This window comes from Ambystoma mexicanum, chromosome 3q (assembly GCF_040938575.1).
Source record: "Ambystoma mexicanum isolate Mex_15411 chromosome 3q, UKY_AmexF1_1, whole genome shotgun sequence".
In the NCBI taxonomy this organism is placed as follows: domain Eukaryota; kingdom Metazoa; phylum Chordata; class Amphibia; order Caudata; family Ambystomatidae; genus Ambystoma; species Ambystoma mexicanum.
Genome location: NC_090926.1, coordinates 200,986,150 through 200,999,325, shown reverse-complemented (window position 1 = coordinate 200,999,325; position 13,176 = coordinate 200,986,150). Strand labels below are relative to the sequence as shown.

Here is a 13,176-nt window from a genome sequence, read left to right as displayed (position 1 = left end):
TGTGCTCCGATAATCCCTTATCAGTTGGTGGAGGACCTGTTCATAGGGTTGACCCGTGAGTCGGCCCACTTGCAGTGCTCGTTTGAGGTTTGCCATGAAGCATTCGATCATGCCATTCGCCCATGGCCAGATGTGCGTGGTTTTCTGATGATCAAATCCCTTGTTTTCACTGATCCGTGAAAAGTCCTGGCCATTGAAGTGGGTCCCATTGTCTGATGCGGTCCAACAATGGGATGACATGGTGAGCTGCTGTGGATGACATTAGCTGTGCTTCCAGGTTGCGGCAGTATTCATCCATTACAGCTAGCACATATTTTCCCCCCTAAATAGGTCCAAAGAAGTCAGCTGGTACTACTTCTAACACACTCCTTCTTGTAGTCCGGACATGCAAAGCGGTTCAGGATGTCTGCTCGGTGTGATGAGACCGCATGTTGGACACTCTCTCAGGATTTCCTCCGCCAGTGAGTCCAACTGAGGGAACCACACCTTTAGTCACAGCACGCGCTTTGTGGAGACAATGTCTCAGTGCCCTTCATGGGTGAGTTCCACCACTTTCCTTTTGAGAGAGGCCAGGATCACCATCTTGTGTCCTTTTAGCAATATGTTGTCTTCGGAGAGGGCTAATTCCTGCTTTACCTCTATGAGTCTGTCCACCATTGGTGGTGAACTATCTCGAAGGAGTAGTCTTGTAATCTGAGTCCCCACCTGGCTATCCGGGGTGGCATCTTGGCCTGGGGGTTGCCGTAAAGGAACAGTAGTGCCTGATGGTCGGTCACTACTTTAAAAGGCTTTCCATATAGAAAAAGATGGAAGTGTTTGCATGCCCATACTACAGCAAGACTTTCCTTCTCCGCCTGAGAGTATGCTTGCTCTGTCGTTGAGGGACTGCGGCTGGCATAAGCAAACATGTGAGTGCAACTTGGATCATCTGGGTGAATTTGGGCTAGAATCACCACTAGCCTGACTGGGCTTGCATCTACTGTCAATTCCGACTTGCGGCTGGCATCAAAAAAGGTAATGTTCTCGGCACGTGCCACCCTGTCGCGGATTGTGGTAAAGGCCTATTGACACTCATCAGACCAGCTAAACACAAAGTTCTGTTTGGTCAGTGCTCAAAGTGGTTCACTGACAGTGGCAAAATCATTGATGTACTGCATACAGTAACTGGCAAGGCCCAGGAAGGATATTAATTCAGAGACATTTGTTGGTGCCAGTGTCTCATTGAGTGCTGTGACCTTGTCTGGGTCAGGAGTCATGCCTTTCTCTGAGAATATATGTCAGAAGAATTTCAATGTGCCTTTTCTGAATTCACATTTCTCTTGATTGAGGGCGAGGTTGGCTGGTTCCAATGCCATGCACACTCTGGACAGGGTCTCGTCATGTTCCCCTACATCAGTCCCAAACACTAGAACGTCATCACTGTAATTAATGCAGTTGTGTATGTGTTTAATTACATTGTGAATTTCCGCCTTAATGATTTAGGCGATGGAGGACATGCCAAAACTCAATCTTTTATATCTGTAGAGTCTGAGGTGCGTGATAAATGTGGTTATGTTCCTGCTTTCTGGGCTCAATACTAATTGGTGATAGCACTTTTGTAGGTCTTGTTTGGAGAAGACCTTGGCGCCATTGAACAGATGTGTCATGTCCGTGATACGCGGTGCCATTTGCCTCATTCTTTTAATGGCCTGGTTGTGCCATCTCATATCCACACCCAGGTGGATGTTGTTTGAGCCTTTCTTTGGAACGCCGATGATGGCCGATACCCAAGTTGTAGGTCCCCTGGCTGGTTCGATTATGTCCTGCTCAAGTAATTTGTACAGTTCTTCCTCTGCCTTCCGTTGACTATTGACTGGTATGCTACCGGCAGGATGTTTTCGTGAATGTGTAGTTTAATTGTTTTTTTGAACAGTTTTCCTATTCCCTTCAATAGGGTCGGATGCAGTTCCTTAATCATGTTTACAGGGTCGATGTATTTTTGCACCATTAGTTTGTATAGCACATGTATCGGGCCCATGTCAATGGTGGTCTTGAAGCTGATTATGCATCCACTTTCACTCTCAGTAGCAAGCACATGTACGAGCACTTTCTTTTCCTGTGATTTGTAAGGCATGTGCCTTCAAATTGTCCTAAACACCTCAGGGGAGACGTTGCCTCGTATGGGTGTATGTCGGCTGTTGCCGGTTTGAGTTTCAGGGGGCGCTGCAGTTCCTTGTATACCTGTTCGCTTATCACTTTTACTGTGGTACCTGTGTCTATCGAAAAGGCTGTTGGTCTTTAATTTAGCCCCATAAGCAGTGTTGGCTGTGTTCCGTTGCTTCGGAATTGCCCAATGTGTACACGTAGCCCTTTCCTCTGTGCTCACCCTCCGATGAACTGATGTCGGTGTCTGAAGGGGACTGTTCCACCAGATATCGCACATGACGCCTCGATCTTCGGTCTGGTCGTGTGCGTGTGACATATCTCCTTCTCTCCTTTTCCATTGTGTACTTGTCATTCCCTGATTCCAGCTCCTTTGGTTCTGTGTCCTTTGGTCTATATTGAGAGTGGGCAGCCTCCTCAGATGCTTGTGCCACTGTGCGGAGGGACCTTGGCCTGTAGCGAGCCGTGGACTCCCTCCCTCTATCTCGCCCTCTTTCTCTTGCTAAGCGACATACCGCCTTGAAGTGTCCTTCCTCGCCAAACATGGAACACCTCTGTCCTATAGCTGGACAGGTTCCCTTTTGCAGATGCTCATACCCACACCAATGGCAAAAGGGTTCTTCCTGTCTATGGTAGTTTTGTAGTCAGTGTATTGACTCTGCAGGCGTCGCTGTGTTGAAACTCTCGACCTGTGTGTCCACTGCCAATTCTGTCCTTGCAAGGGTTTTAAAATTTCGTTGAGTGTTCGGGCTTTTTGAAGTAGTTTGCACCTGAATGTCTGGGATTCACAGCCCATGATGATTTGGGAGCACAGGGCCTCTGTGTTCGAAGCTTCATTTTGATTCATAGGCGCTTGCATCCATTGATTTGCCTTTTGCCTGCTTTGTGCTATGAAATAGATGACATTCATAGTCCACATTGGTATGTGTTGTGAAGTAGGCTGATAATGCACCCTTCAGGTCCTGAATTGAGACAATGCACGTCGCTGGCATTTTGTCAATAATATCCCTTGTTGCAGGCCCCACTGCCAATTTGAGTAGGCTTTTTGGTCTTTCCTCATCCACGGGCCGTCTGGCCCCCATGTACAGATCAAAGTCCCTGATCCATTTGGCCCATCTCAGCCCCATATTACTCGTGTCTGACACATCAAAAGCTCCTGGTAGCTGAAGAGCTAGTGAATCAGGACGTTTATATGGAGCTGTAGCAGGTGGTGCCTCCTAACCCTTGCCTGAATGTCCTGATTGACTGCCTGGGGGATATCTTGAACAGACATTGCTGACCAACTTTACGTGCACTGTACCTTTAAATTCTGTAGCTCTTCAGAATCCCTTACATGGCCACCTGCAGAGGCACGAGCACCGTGAAATGACATGGAAGCTGACCTGGAGAGAGAGAATGGCGGAGACGGCCGCCATGGTGCACCAGCACCGTCTGACTCTTCGCCCCTTTCTCACACTCACCACTGCTTGTGAGAGTATCATCGCCACAGCGGCAGGTTCTTCCTGACCTCCGTAGGCCATTCCAATGTGGGCAGGGCAATGCCTTCACCACCGCATCCCGTTTGAATTCTCTGCCCGCCTGCTCCTGCCGTGCCTGTGTGCACCCGTGCTGCCTGGGTTTGTTCGCACACCCTGCACATGTTCCTCATCACCTGTGTGACAATGTCCCGTGTGTTTTACAGCGATCAGAACCGTGCTGCGCAGTAAAGAAAAGACGGAGCCGAGGGCGCTCTAAACACGTCTTTATTCTTTCCTTCCAAAACACATACTGGCTTCCCCCTACCACTCCACGTCACTTCCCTCCCTGCCTCCTGTCCCTCCCCATCCTGCCCCATACTTGCCAACCCTACCGATTTAGGCGGTAGGATACCGCTTTTTAAGCAGTCCTACCGCCTACTGATTTTTTGACACCAAATACCGATTTTTTTTTGTCACATTTTTTTTTTTGCCCACGCCAGCTCAGGGGAGTCTTTCAAGGGCTCCCCTGAGCTGGCGTACCGGGAGAATGCGCAGCATGCAGGCTTTTAATGTCAAAGGCACCCACGGCGGTGGGCTAAAGCGCCCCTCCGCCGCGGGTGCCTTTGGCAAAAGGAGCCATTAGCTCCCTACCACGCCAACACGGGGGAGTCTTTCAAGGACTTCCCCGAGCTGGCGTAGCGGGAGAAGGCGCGGCATGCAGGCTGTTAATGTGAAAGGCACCCACGGTGGTGGGCTAAAAGCGCCCCTCTGCCGCGGGTGCCTTTGGCAAAAGGCGCCATTAGCCCCCCACCACGCCAACTCGGGGGAGTCTTTCAAGGACTTCCCCGAGCTGGCGTAGCGGGAGAAGGCGCGGCATGCAGGCTTTTAATGTCAAAGGCACCCACGGCGGTGGGCTAAAGCGCCCCTCCGCCACGGGTGCCTTTGGCAAAAGGCGCCATTAGCCCCCCACCACGCCAACTCGGTGGAGTCTTTCAAGGACTTCCCCGAGCTGGCGTAGCGGGAGAAGGCACGGCATGCAGGCTTTTAATGTCAAAGGCACCCACGGCAGTGGGCTAAAAGCGCCCCTCCGCCGCGGGTGCCTTTGGCAAAAGGCGCCATTAGCCCCCCACCACGCCAATTCGGGGGAGTCTTTCAAGGACTTCCCCAAGCTGGCGTAGCGAGAGAAGGCGCGGCATGCAGGCTGTTAATGTCAAAGGCACCCACGGCGGTGGGCTAAAAGCGACCCTCCGCCGCAGGTGCCTTTGGCAAAAGGCGCCATTAGCCCCCCACCACGCCAACTCGGGGGAGTCTTTCAAGGACTTTCCCGAGCTGGCATAGCGGGAGAAGGCGCGGCATGCAGGCTGTTAATGTCAAAGGCACCCACGGCGGTGGGCTAAAAGCGCCCCTCCGCCGCGGGTGCCTTTGGAAAAAGGCGCCATTAGCCCCCCCACCACGCCAACTCGGTGGAGTCTTTCAAGGACTTCCCCGAGCTGGCGTAGCGGGAGAAGGCGCAGCATGCAGGCTTTTAATGTCAAAGGCACCCACAGTGGTGGGCTAAAAGCGCCCCGCCACCGCGGGTACCTTTGGCAAAAGGCACCATTAGCCCCCCACCACGCCAATTCGGGGGAGTCTTTCAAGGACTTCCCTGAGCTGGCGTAGCGGGAGAAGGCGCGGCATGCAGGCTGTTAATGTCAAAGGCGCCCACAGCGGTGGGCTAAGGGCGCCCCTCCGCCGCGAGTCCCTTTCACAAAAGGCGCCATTAGCCCCCCACCACGTCAACTCCGGCGAGTCTTTCAAGGGCTCCCCCGAGCTGGCGTGATGGCAGAAGGCGTGGCAGGCGTCTCATTGTCATTGAATGCACCCGCAGCGGCGGGCTCATTCAATGACAATGGGCTGCTGACGCGCCCTATTCCTATCATTACCTCCTCGTCTGACTATTTTTGAAACTTTAAGATTCCTACAGATTTTTGGTCACAGAATGTTGGCATGTATGCTGCCCCTCGACCCCGGAACTCACTTATCAACGTGACACGCAATATGCTTATTTTTATGTTTTTGATTTGTTGTAGCCACCTAGGGACAATCCAAAAGGGTTGAAACATGTACATGGTGTGGATGACATTGTAAAAACGCTGCCCCAGTTGATGCATTCCAAATTAATGAATGCATATTCAAATAAAAATCATAACAGACCATTATTAATAAATGGACAAAAGAAAGATGATCACACACCCAAAAGGTTAACCGGTCTCATTTTACAGCAAGTCCTCTTCCCTGTTCAGCGTCATATTTTATATGATCCCTGACAGGGACAAATGGTTGGAGAGCAATCTATAGAATAAGAAAATCCAGTGAGCACGTTGTCTAACTCAATATCACAATTTGGACGTAGGCAGGACATTAAAACTCTATTTTGACACAGGCCAAGACCTTTCTTTCGGTCCAGCTTCTGGAGCCGGTGGACAAGCGTACCAAAAAATGATGAGGTACTCTGAGGACCCGATTCTCATCTTGGCGCAGTGAGCGTGCTAACTAGCACGGCTCACTGCACCATTTCTTGACGCCCAGGCACCACTGCTATTCTGATGTGGGCCTGAGCGTCTTCGCAAAGCACGACAGTGCTTTCGCTGTAATCCGCCTGTTTCTAATGGAAACAGGCGGATTGCAGAATCTCGGCAGCATTTTCGTTAAATAACGAGGGAATCGTTATTTAACGAAAATGCTGCTGAGAACACAGTTCCTATACACCAAAGTGAACAGCTTCAACATTGCAGGATGTTGAAGCTGCTTACTGTGGTGTATAGGAAAGTGTTCGTATACACCCGTGTGGTGTATATGAAAACTTTCATTTAAAGCGAGCAGCTTCATTGCATCCTGCAACGTTGAAGCTGCTCGCTTTGGTGTACATGAAAGTGTTCATATACAACACACGGGTGTATATGAACACTTTCATTTACACCAAACAAGGCTTCTTGAGGCACCCCCTCCAGTTTAACGGCACCAAAAGGGTGCCGTAAATGTGCTCTAGTTTAGCGCAGATATTAAACTGGAGGAGTGCCACAAGAATAGGCTTCCAAAAAGCCAGTTTACAAATGCCTATGTTGGTTTCCAACCCATCCTAGCAACCGCCACATGTATTCTGAAAGTGGCGCATTCCTTCCGACTTTGTAAGAATGTGCCACCTTCAGAATAGGCCTTAAGTACCGAAAAGGTTGTTAAGCCTTGTAACGGCCTTTTCGGTACTTAACACCTACATGAGAATCGGGCCCTGAGTCTGTGGCTCCCACCAAGCCTTCCCCTTGTGCACATGCCAGTTCTAATACACTACTACTCGGTGTAAACACGTGGGATTTTGCAGCTAGGCCACGGAGCCAGTCATACAGGGGTGCCTGGGTGCATAATGGAGGGTACTGGGGTTCCACATTCCAAATGCTTTTTGAGGGGCTTGTTTCTCAACAAGTTGCTGAGTAGGGAGAGTCATGGGCTAGGGTTACATGAATGACCACGAAGGGCATTTTTGGAAGGTGATCGTCAGAGCGTATAAGGTCAAGAGCGTGTAGGGTGGAAAATAGAGTTTCTGATGGGATGGGCAAACCACAGGCGGAGAGACAGGTGGTCATGGATGCTTAAGAGGCAAGATGGCACAATGAAGTGGCTTGGTGGAGGACAGGTCCATCTTTACTTGGAAATATGGTGCTGAAGTTGCTCTTGGGGTTTGATGACTGAAGGTGGGGGACCTTGGAGTAACAGTGAGGAGTCAGTGTACGGTCATGGGGGGGTGATACGTGATGTTGTGTTATGTTGCAGAGGAAGACTGCCTCACTGGTGCAGGGCTTGGGGTTGTTCCAGGGTCCAGCTGCACATTCTGCAGGAGCAAACAGGCTTGATGAATCATGCAGATGTGGTTGAGTGGTGGACAGGATAAGAGAAAGACAGAGGAACATAAGGTGGGAGAAAGGAATAGACAGTGAGATACAGGGAAACAAAGAAAGAAAGATGTATGAGAAAAAAAGTAAAAGAGAAATGAAGGGATGGAGGAATGGAGGTCAAGAGGGAAAGGGAGAAAGAGAGAAATGAAGGGATGGAGGAATTGAGGGGAAGAGGGAAAGGGAGAAAGAGAGAAATGAAGGGATGGAGGAATTGAGGTCAAGAGGGAAAGGGAGAAAGAGAGAAATGAAGGGATGGAGGAATTGAGGGGAAGAGGGAAAGATAGTGAGCGCGAGAAACACATGGAGAGGAAGGGACAGAGTCCAGTATCACCGACATCTTGCTGCGTGACTGACTTGGCAAAGGTGGAGGATGAAGACAGGATCTGTATTGTACTGTGTGAACCCCCAGAGCTGGCAGGAAAAGGAGCAGAAGCTGCATCAAGGGGCACTGCCACCAGGGGCTGAAAGACTCCAGTAATAGCTGCTAACGTCTAAGCTTTGGCGACCCATGCAAAGTCAAGCAAGCCAGTAGGGAATTGAATTGATAAGGGAGAAAGTGAGAGACAAGAGAGAGGACCTGTGGAGATTAAAACAAGTGATGGAGGGAGGAAGCAACTTTAAGTAGGGAAAGGTTGGTTGGGAGAAAGAGCAAAATACAAACCGTGTAGGGTAACGAAAGAAAGGCCGACACAACTTAGCGAAGGGTAATATGAAGGGAACGAAAGATATAGTGAGAGAAAGAAAAAGATCAGAAAATATAGAAACAGAGTCAAGGCAAGTTACAGACGTAGGAGCTCATTTAGCTCCTGGCATAATGTGAATTCAAAGCGTAAAAGTAAAAGTAGACTTGTATGCTTTAAATTCACGTTACACCTCATTTTCCTTCATTCATATGGTGGAGAGAAGGGACGGAGCACAAGTTAGGATTCCGCCTCCCCTTTCCTCTCCACCCTAGAAATACTCCCCACATTTGGGCTAGCATGTTTCATATAGAGCAAATGCTATGGATTCCTATGGAATCCGCCGGCATATTACTGCAGCAAAAAGTAATCAGGCTCCATAGGAATCCACTGGCAGGCAGCATTTACTCTTTTTACATGGCAGAGAGCAGAAGCGTGGCGTACAAGCCACGTTTATTCTCTATACTTTTGCACTCTGCCGTGCAAATGTTGCAAATTGAAATGAGCAAACCTGGATACGCAAAAGAGTAAACCTAGCAGGTCGCCTCCATGCAACTTATGAGTAACTCGAGAATGAGTTCCGTAGTGTACATGTTATACGGTCTTTTTTACCCTGCAACATTCTCAGTGATTTTTTAACAGCATCTTTGAGCGAATTCTAACCCCAAAATCCAGGGGTAGGTTTGGAAGAGGCTATAAGTGTTGGGGAGTGGGGGATAAGTTGGTTAGTGAGGGGTCAAGGAGTTTGCTTCTTCATTTTGCGTTAAAAAATGTTAGAAAAGAATGTGCAGTAAAATAATCTGCAGTGAAAAATGAGCCTGTAATTATGCATGGAACCAGTGTGCACGAGACATTGACCACGTTGACCATGAGAGCCCAAGAAAGGAAGACGTGTTGGAAGAGAGTGAGAGGCAGTGACAAAGTAGCGTAGCATGACAAGGCACAGACCATAGTAGAGCGTCTGATTAAAAGAGGCGAAGCAGAGACAAGGGGAGCAAAATAGAACAGGAGAAAGGAGAAGGCAGAAACATAGAACACGAAAGAAACCGAAGGGAAAGGAAAGACCAGAATACTTAGCAAAAGAAAGGGAGGGAGAATGAGAAATAACACGCAGAACAATTGAACAAACGAGAGATTTGTTGGTTAAATTCTTGTGGGACACTGGTGAACTGCGGTTATGAACTGTATATTACATGTACCCAGCTTTGTACTTTGGAATACAAATGACATATTAGAAATATTGCATTACTTATTTGCGAGTAGAACTTTGGGTGCACCCTCTCCTCAATGTTTGTCTTTTTCTCCATGACCTTTGGTCTTCAGGTTCACTGTGAAATTCAAGCAGGACCAGGTGTCAGTAAAGATCACTGCGTCGGCCCAACAAAATGGCAGCCTCCCTGTCTGCAAGCGTAAAGGTAGCAACAAAATGGATGTCATGATCCAGTGATGGCTGCCAGGGGACATTCGGTGAGGATTCACAGGACGTTGACATATGCACAGGGGTTTTTTTCCACCTCTTCGCCTGCCTTCGGGGTCAAAGCGCTCGAGGCCTGCTCAGGGACATCATAGCGTATGAGAAGATTTACAACGCCATCTTGCCCATGCCAGCTTCTGGACAGGCCACAAAACTCACGTGCCATAGTGCTTCATGCAGCACCACACCTTTCACCCAGAGCAGAGAAACAAGAAATGGGACAATCTTTTGTTTTCGGCCGCTGGTCCAGGACGTGATTGCTGGTCCATCAATCACAATAAACAATGTTTTTATTTTTATGTTTGACAAATTATGACTTATGTTGCAAACAGAACGAGTCTTATTCCTAGGTGGACAATGTCAGCATGGGGAAAAAGCTTGCGTGGACGGTTGAAAAGATAGCAGTATTTCCAGCTGTATTCAGGCAATGGGCAGTTGCCATCTCCTGCTCATCATCTGTTGTTTGCACTCACTCACTTGCAATCACAGCACTTTTATTTCACTCCCTGATTGGGTGGCATCCCTGATATCATCCCGGCTCTGCAGGGCATTACTGGTACATCCGTGCCCAGGAGGAGGGCATTGCCAGCATCTGCTCAGGAGAGGAGAACTTACTTGCTCTATACTCCCTGCTCCCCTGCCCAGAGAGCCATCCCTACTATTTCCCGAACACCTTCCTGTGAAGATAGTCTCATTGCATTCCTCCGCCTTGTGCCCTAGACAAAATCATTGTTCTATCCACGACTGTCTGCCTGCCCAGGTGGCGGGCACCCCTGGCATATCCACATCGTTCAGCTCAGGAGGGTGCACCACCTGGTAAGAACAACAAAGAGGTGGTGGCCGGAAGGTTTACCATCAATCTTAACCTCTGGCATTGCTCTGGGCAACCTGCCAGACCATCGTTCTTCGCCTGCCAAGCCATTACAAAAGTGGAAAGACCATATGCAAATCAGGCTTGGTCCCACCCCAAAATGGGCAGACCAGCCTGAACTGCTTGGTCTCATCCCTCTCGGCATGAGACCACACGCATCTCCAAACATGTTTCGGCCTCGTTGGGCTTCATCAGTGAGGAGTAGCTTGGGTCTCTGTGCTGCTGCTGCTTAGTGTGTTCTGCACTCTCTTCCCGGCGGTAGGAGGGGGGTGGAGAGGGCTTCCTTAGTATATCCCCCACCCCTGCCCATCATAATATTACCAATATAAGCAGTCTGTTGCCCAGGATCCAAGCCTGGACATCGCCCTTCACCGTATTTATGTATTTTTGGGATTTATAAAGTGCAAGTCTAGCTGAGAAGCGAATGGAGCACTGTACACAGCGGATGCACGCAGGGGGTTACACGCAGCGTGCAGTGGTAGACCAGGAGTTGGGATGGGCAGGGGGAGCAGGGGAGGAAGTGGTGGATGGTGGGGGGACTCCGGAGGGGGAGGAATAGGATTGCATGGAACTATCAGCGAGATGCTGCTTGACGCGTACGGGATTCACGTCCTTCCTGAAGTGTAGAATGGAGGGAGCCAGTGTGGCAGTAGATTCCTACTTCCACTGAGCTAATTGTTGGCCTGACCAAAGAAACTACACTGCGATCAATTCCAGAAGGGGTCGTGCCGAGTATGTGGGTGCTCCAGGGCTCGTCACCCCCACCCGCAGCAGGAAAGGCTATTTTGGGCGAAGTCCCTAGACTTATAATGGGGTGTTTTTGTTTTTGTTAGCTGTGCCCCCCCAAACCAAAGGTCTACGCCCCTGCGTGCCATTGCAGGTTTGAAATTAGGAGCTGGCTTCCTCCAAGGGCATTCCTTCCAATTCCTGGCATCCGGGTGTTCAGACCAGTGAATGAGGGAGGGCCGTACACAGGAGTTTTGGCAGATTACAGAGGAGACCGGAATGTTCACTGTGAAGCCAGTCCAATAGCCAGACTGTTTGATGAGATGTGGCATCCCAGAAAAAACACTTACCAGGAGGGGTGCATGCTAATACCTTAAGAACATGGTGAGCAGATGTCCTGTTTTGCCAGGACTCTCCAGGACTGTTTAGCCAGTGGAATGTCTGGAACAGCCCCCTGTCCTCCCTTTCCCCACTAGTGACGTTATGGTAGCCCCTGTCACATTCTTGCATTGGTGGCTGGCCTGTGCCAATTTTATATTTTGAAAGTTGGGTGACCCTACTTAAGGGGGCAGAAGGGAATGGTGACCCAGGACAAAACAGAGGAAGTGAGTGTGCTAGATCAATCAGATGTTGGTGATGCCCGCACAAAAACCCGCTAGCAAGGAGGAGTGCCAGTGGGCAGAGAGAGGGCAAGAAAGCGGACAGGAGCTGGCAGCCAATTCCCAATGAGACCTCTTCAGGTAGCGGCGAGCAATGAGGGTGGCAAACTTCCATGCAGATCTGGCTGCAGTCTTCCAGTGAAGGCAATGGTAGATTGCTTCTGAGACAGCGGTTGGGTTGGCCGGCAGGTTGTGGGCACTACGGGGTGATTTGTTACTGTTACGCAAAGTCTACCAGGTGCAAGGCGGGCGCATTGCCAGCGAGCGAGTTCTGGTCAGCCTCCCCACTCCCCCCTTACACAATCACCAAGAGTTTGGGGATTTGAGTTATGCAACACGTTGTTTTCTTCTTGCCAAAGAGCATGGCCACCATGGCTTCAGTCTGTATTACTAAACAGTGTATGGCACCACAGGCTGCCTTTTACAATGGGAGGCGTCCTGCCAAGTGTCCCAGCCTTGTATGCCCGAGGGAAGCTGAGAGACAAGCACAGACAACAAGCGCCTCAACTTCCGTTATTTATCTCAAAACATTGTAATATTTTGCAACAACTCTCAACCAATGGGGACACCAATGTTTAACAAATAAACAATTGTAATCAATGTTCAATGTGCAGTCATTAAGCACTCTGGAAGTTCCGGTTTGGGGTCGGAGTTCAGATCTGAACGCTCGCCAACACAGATTATCAAACAACACTTCACAACTGAGACCATGCAATTAGAAAATTGTGTTTGCATGTGATGCGTGTTTACCAACTTGATTTACGCGTCAAACAATGCCTGCCATGTTAGTCTCCGTTCCTGTAAATGACCAATGTGTAAATCTAATTAACACCTTAGCGTGGGCACTCAGCGCCTTGCCTTCCCCCCCCCCTTTATCCGTCCCTTTCTTACCCCCCCCCTCTACTCCTAATCAGTCATACCATGCAAGCAGTAGAAAATTGACACGACACCAGTTTGGGTTGGAAGGTTAACATGCCTCAGCAGCTTTATTTGCATAAAGTCTTGGAGTTATCTTACAGGCGATCCGTAATTCACCGTCACCGATACACTATTCCGAGTGCGGTTACCTAGGGCTCCCCCCCTCCCCCCCAATCGTACTCGTCCGGTGGACGCCTCGGATTGAGCCCGGCCCTGGCTATCCCCCTCTCTCTACCCCGGCCGTAGTTGCAGTCAATTATTTGTGCCCCCCATTTCACCCTGCCCCTTGCTAGGTCTTGTAGCGGGTGCCCGACCCCCCG

General features: G+C 49.7%; 1 protein-coding gene across 2 annotated transcripts in view; it reads left to right on the top strand.

The window, feature by feature from the left end:
- The window catches only part of MYO1A (myosin IA), a 331,231-nt gene extending 321,250 nt beyond the window's left edge, over positions 1–9,981 (top strand). For both annotated transcript variants that reach the window (XM_069653548.1, XM_069653550.1), the window contains exon 29: positions 9,532–9,981. In XM_069653548.1, coding sequence (XP_069509649.1) covers positions 9,532–9,655 — 124 coding nt within the window. In that variant the 3' untranslated portion in view covers positions 9,656–9,981. The remainder of the gene's footprint in view (positions 1–9,531) is intronic.
- The last annotated feature ends 3,195 nt before the right edge of the window (positions 9,982–13,176 follow it).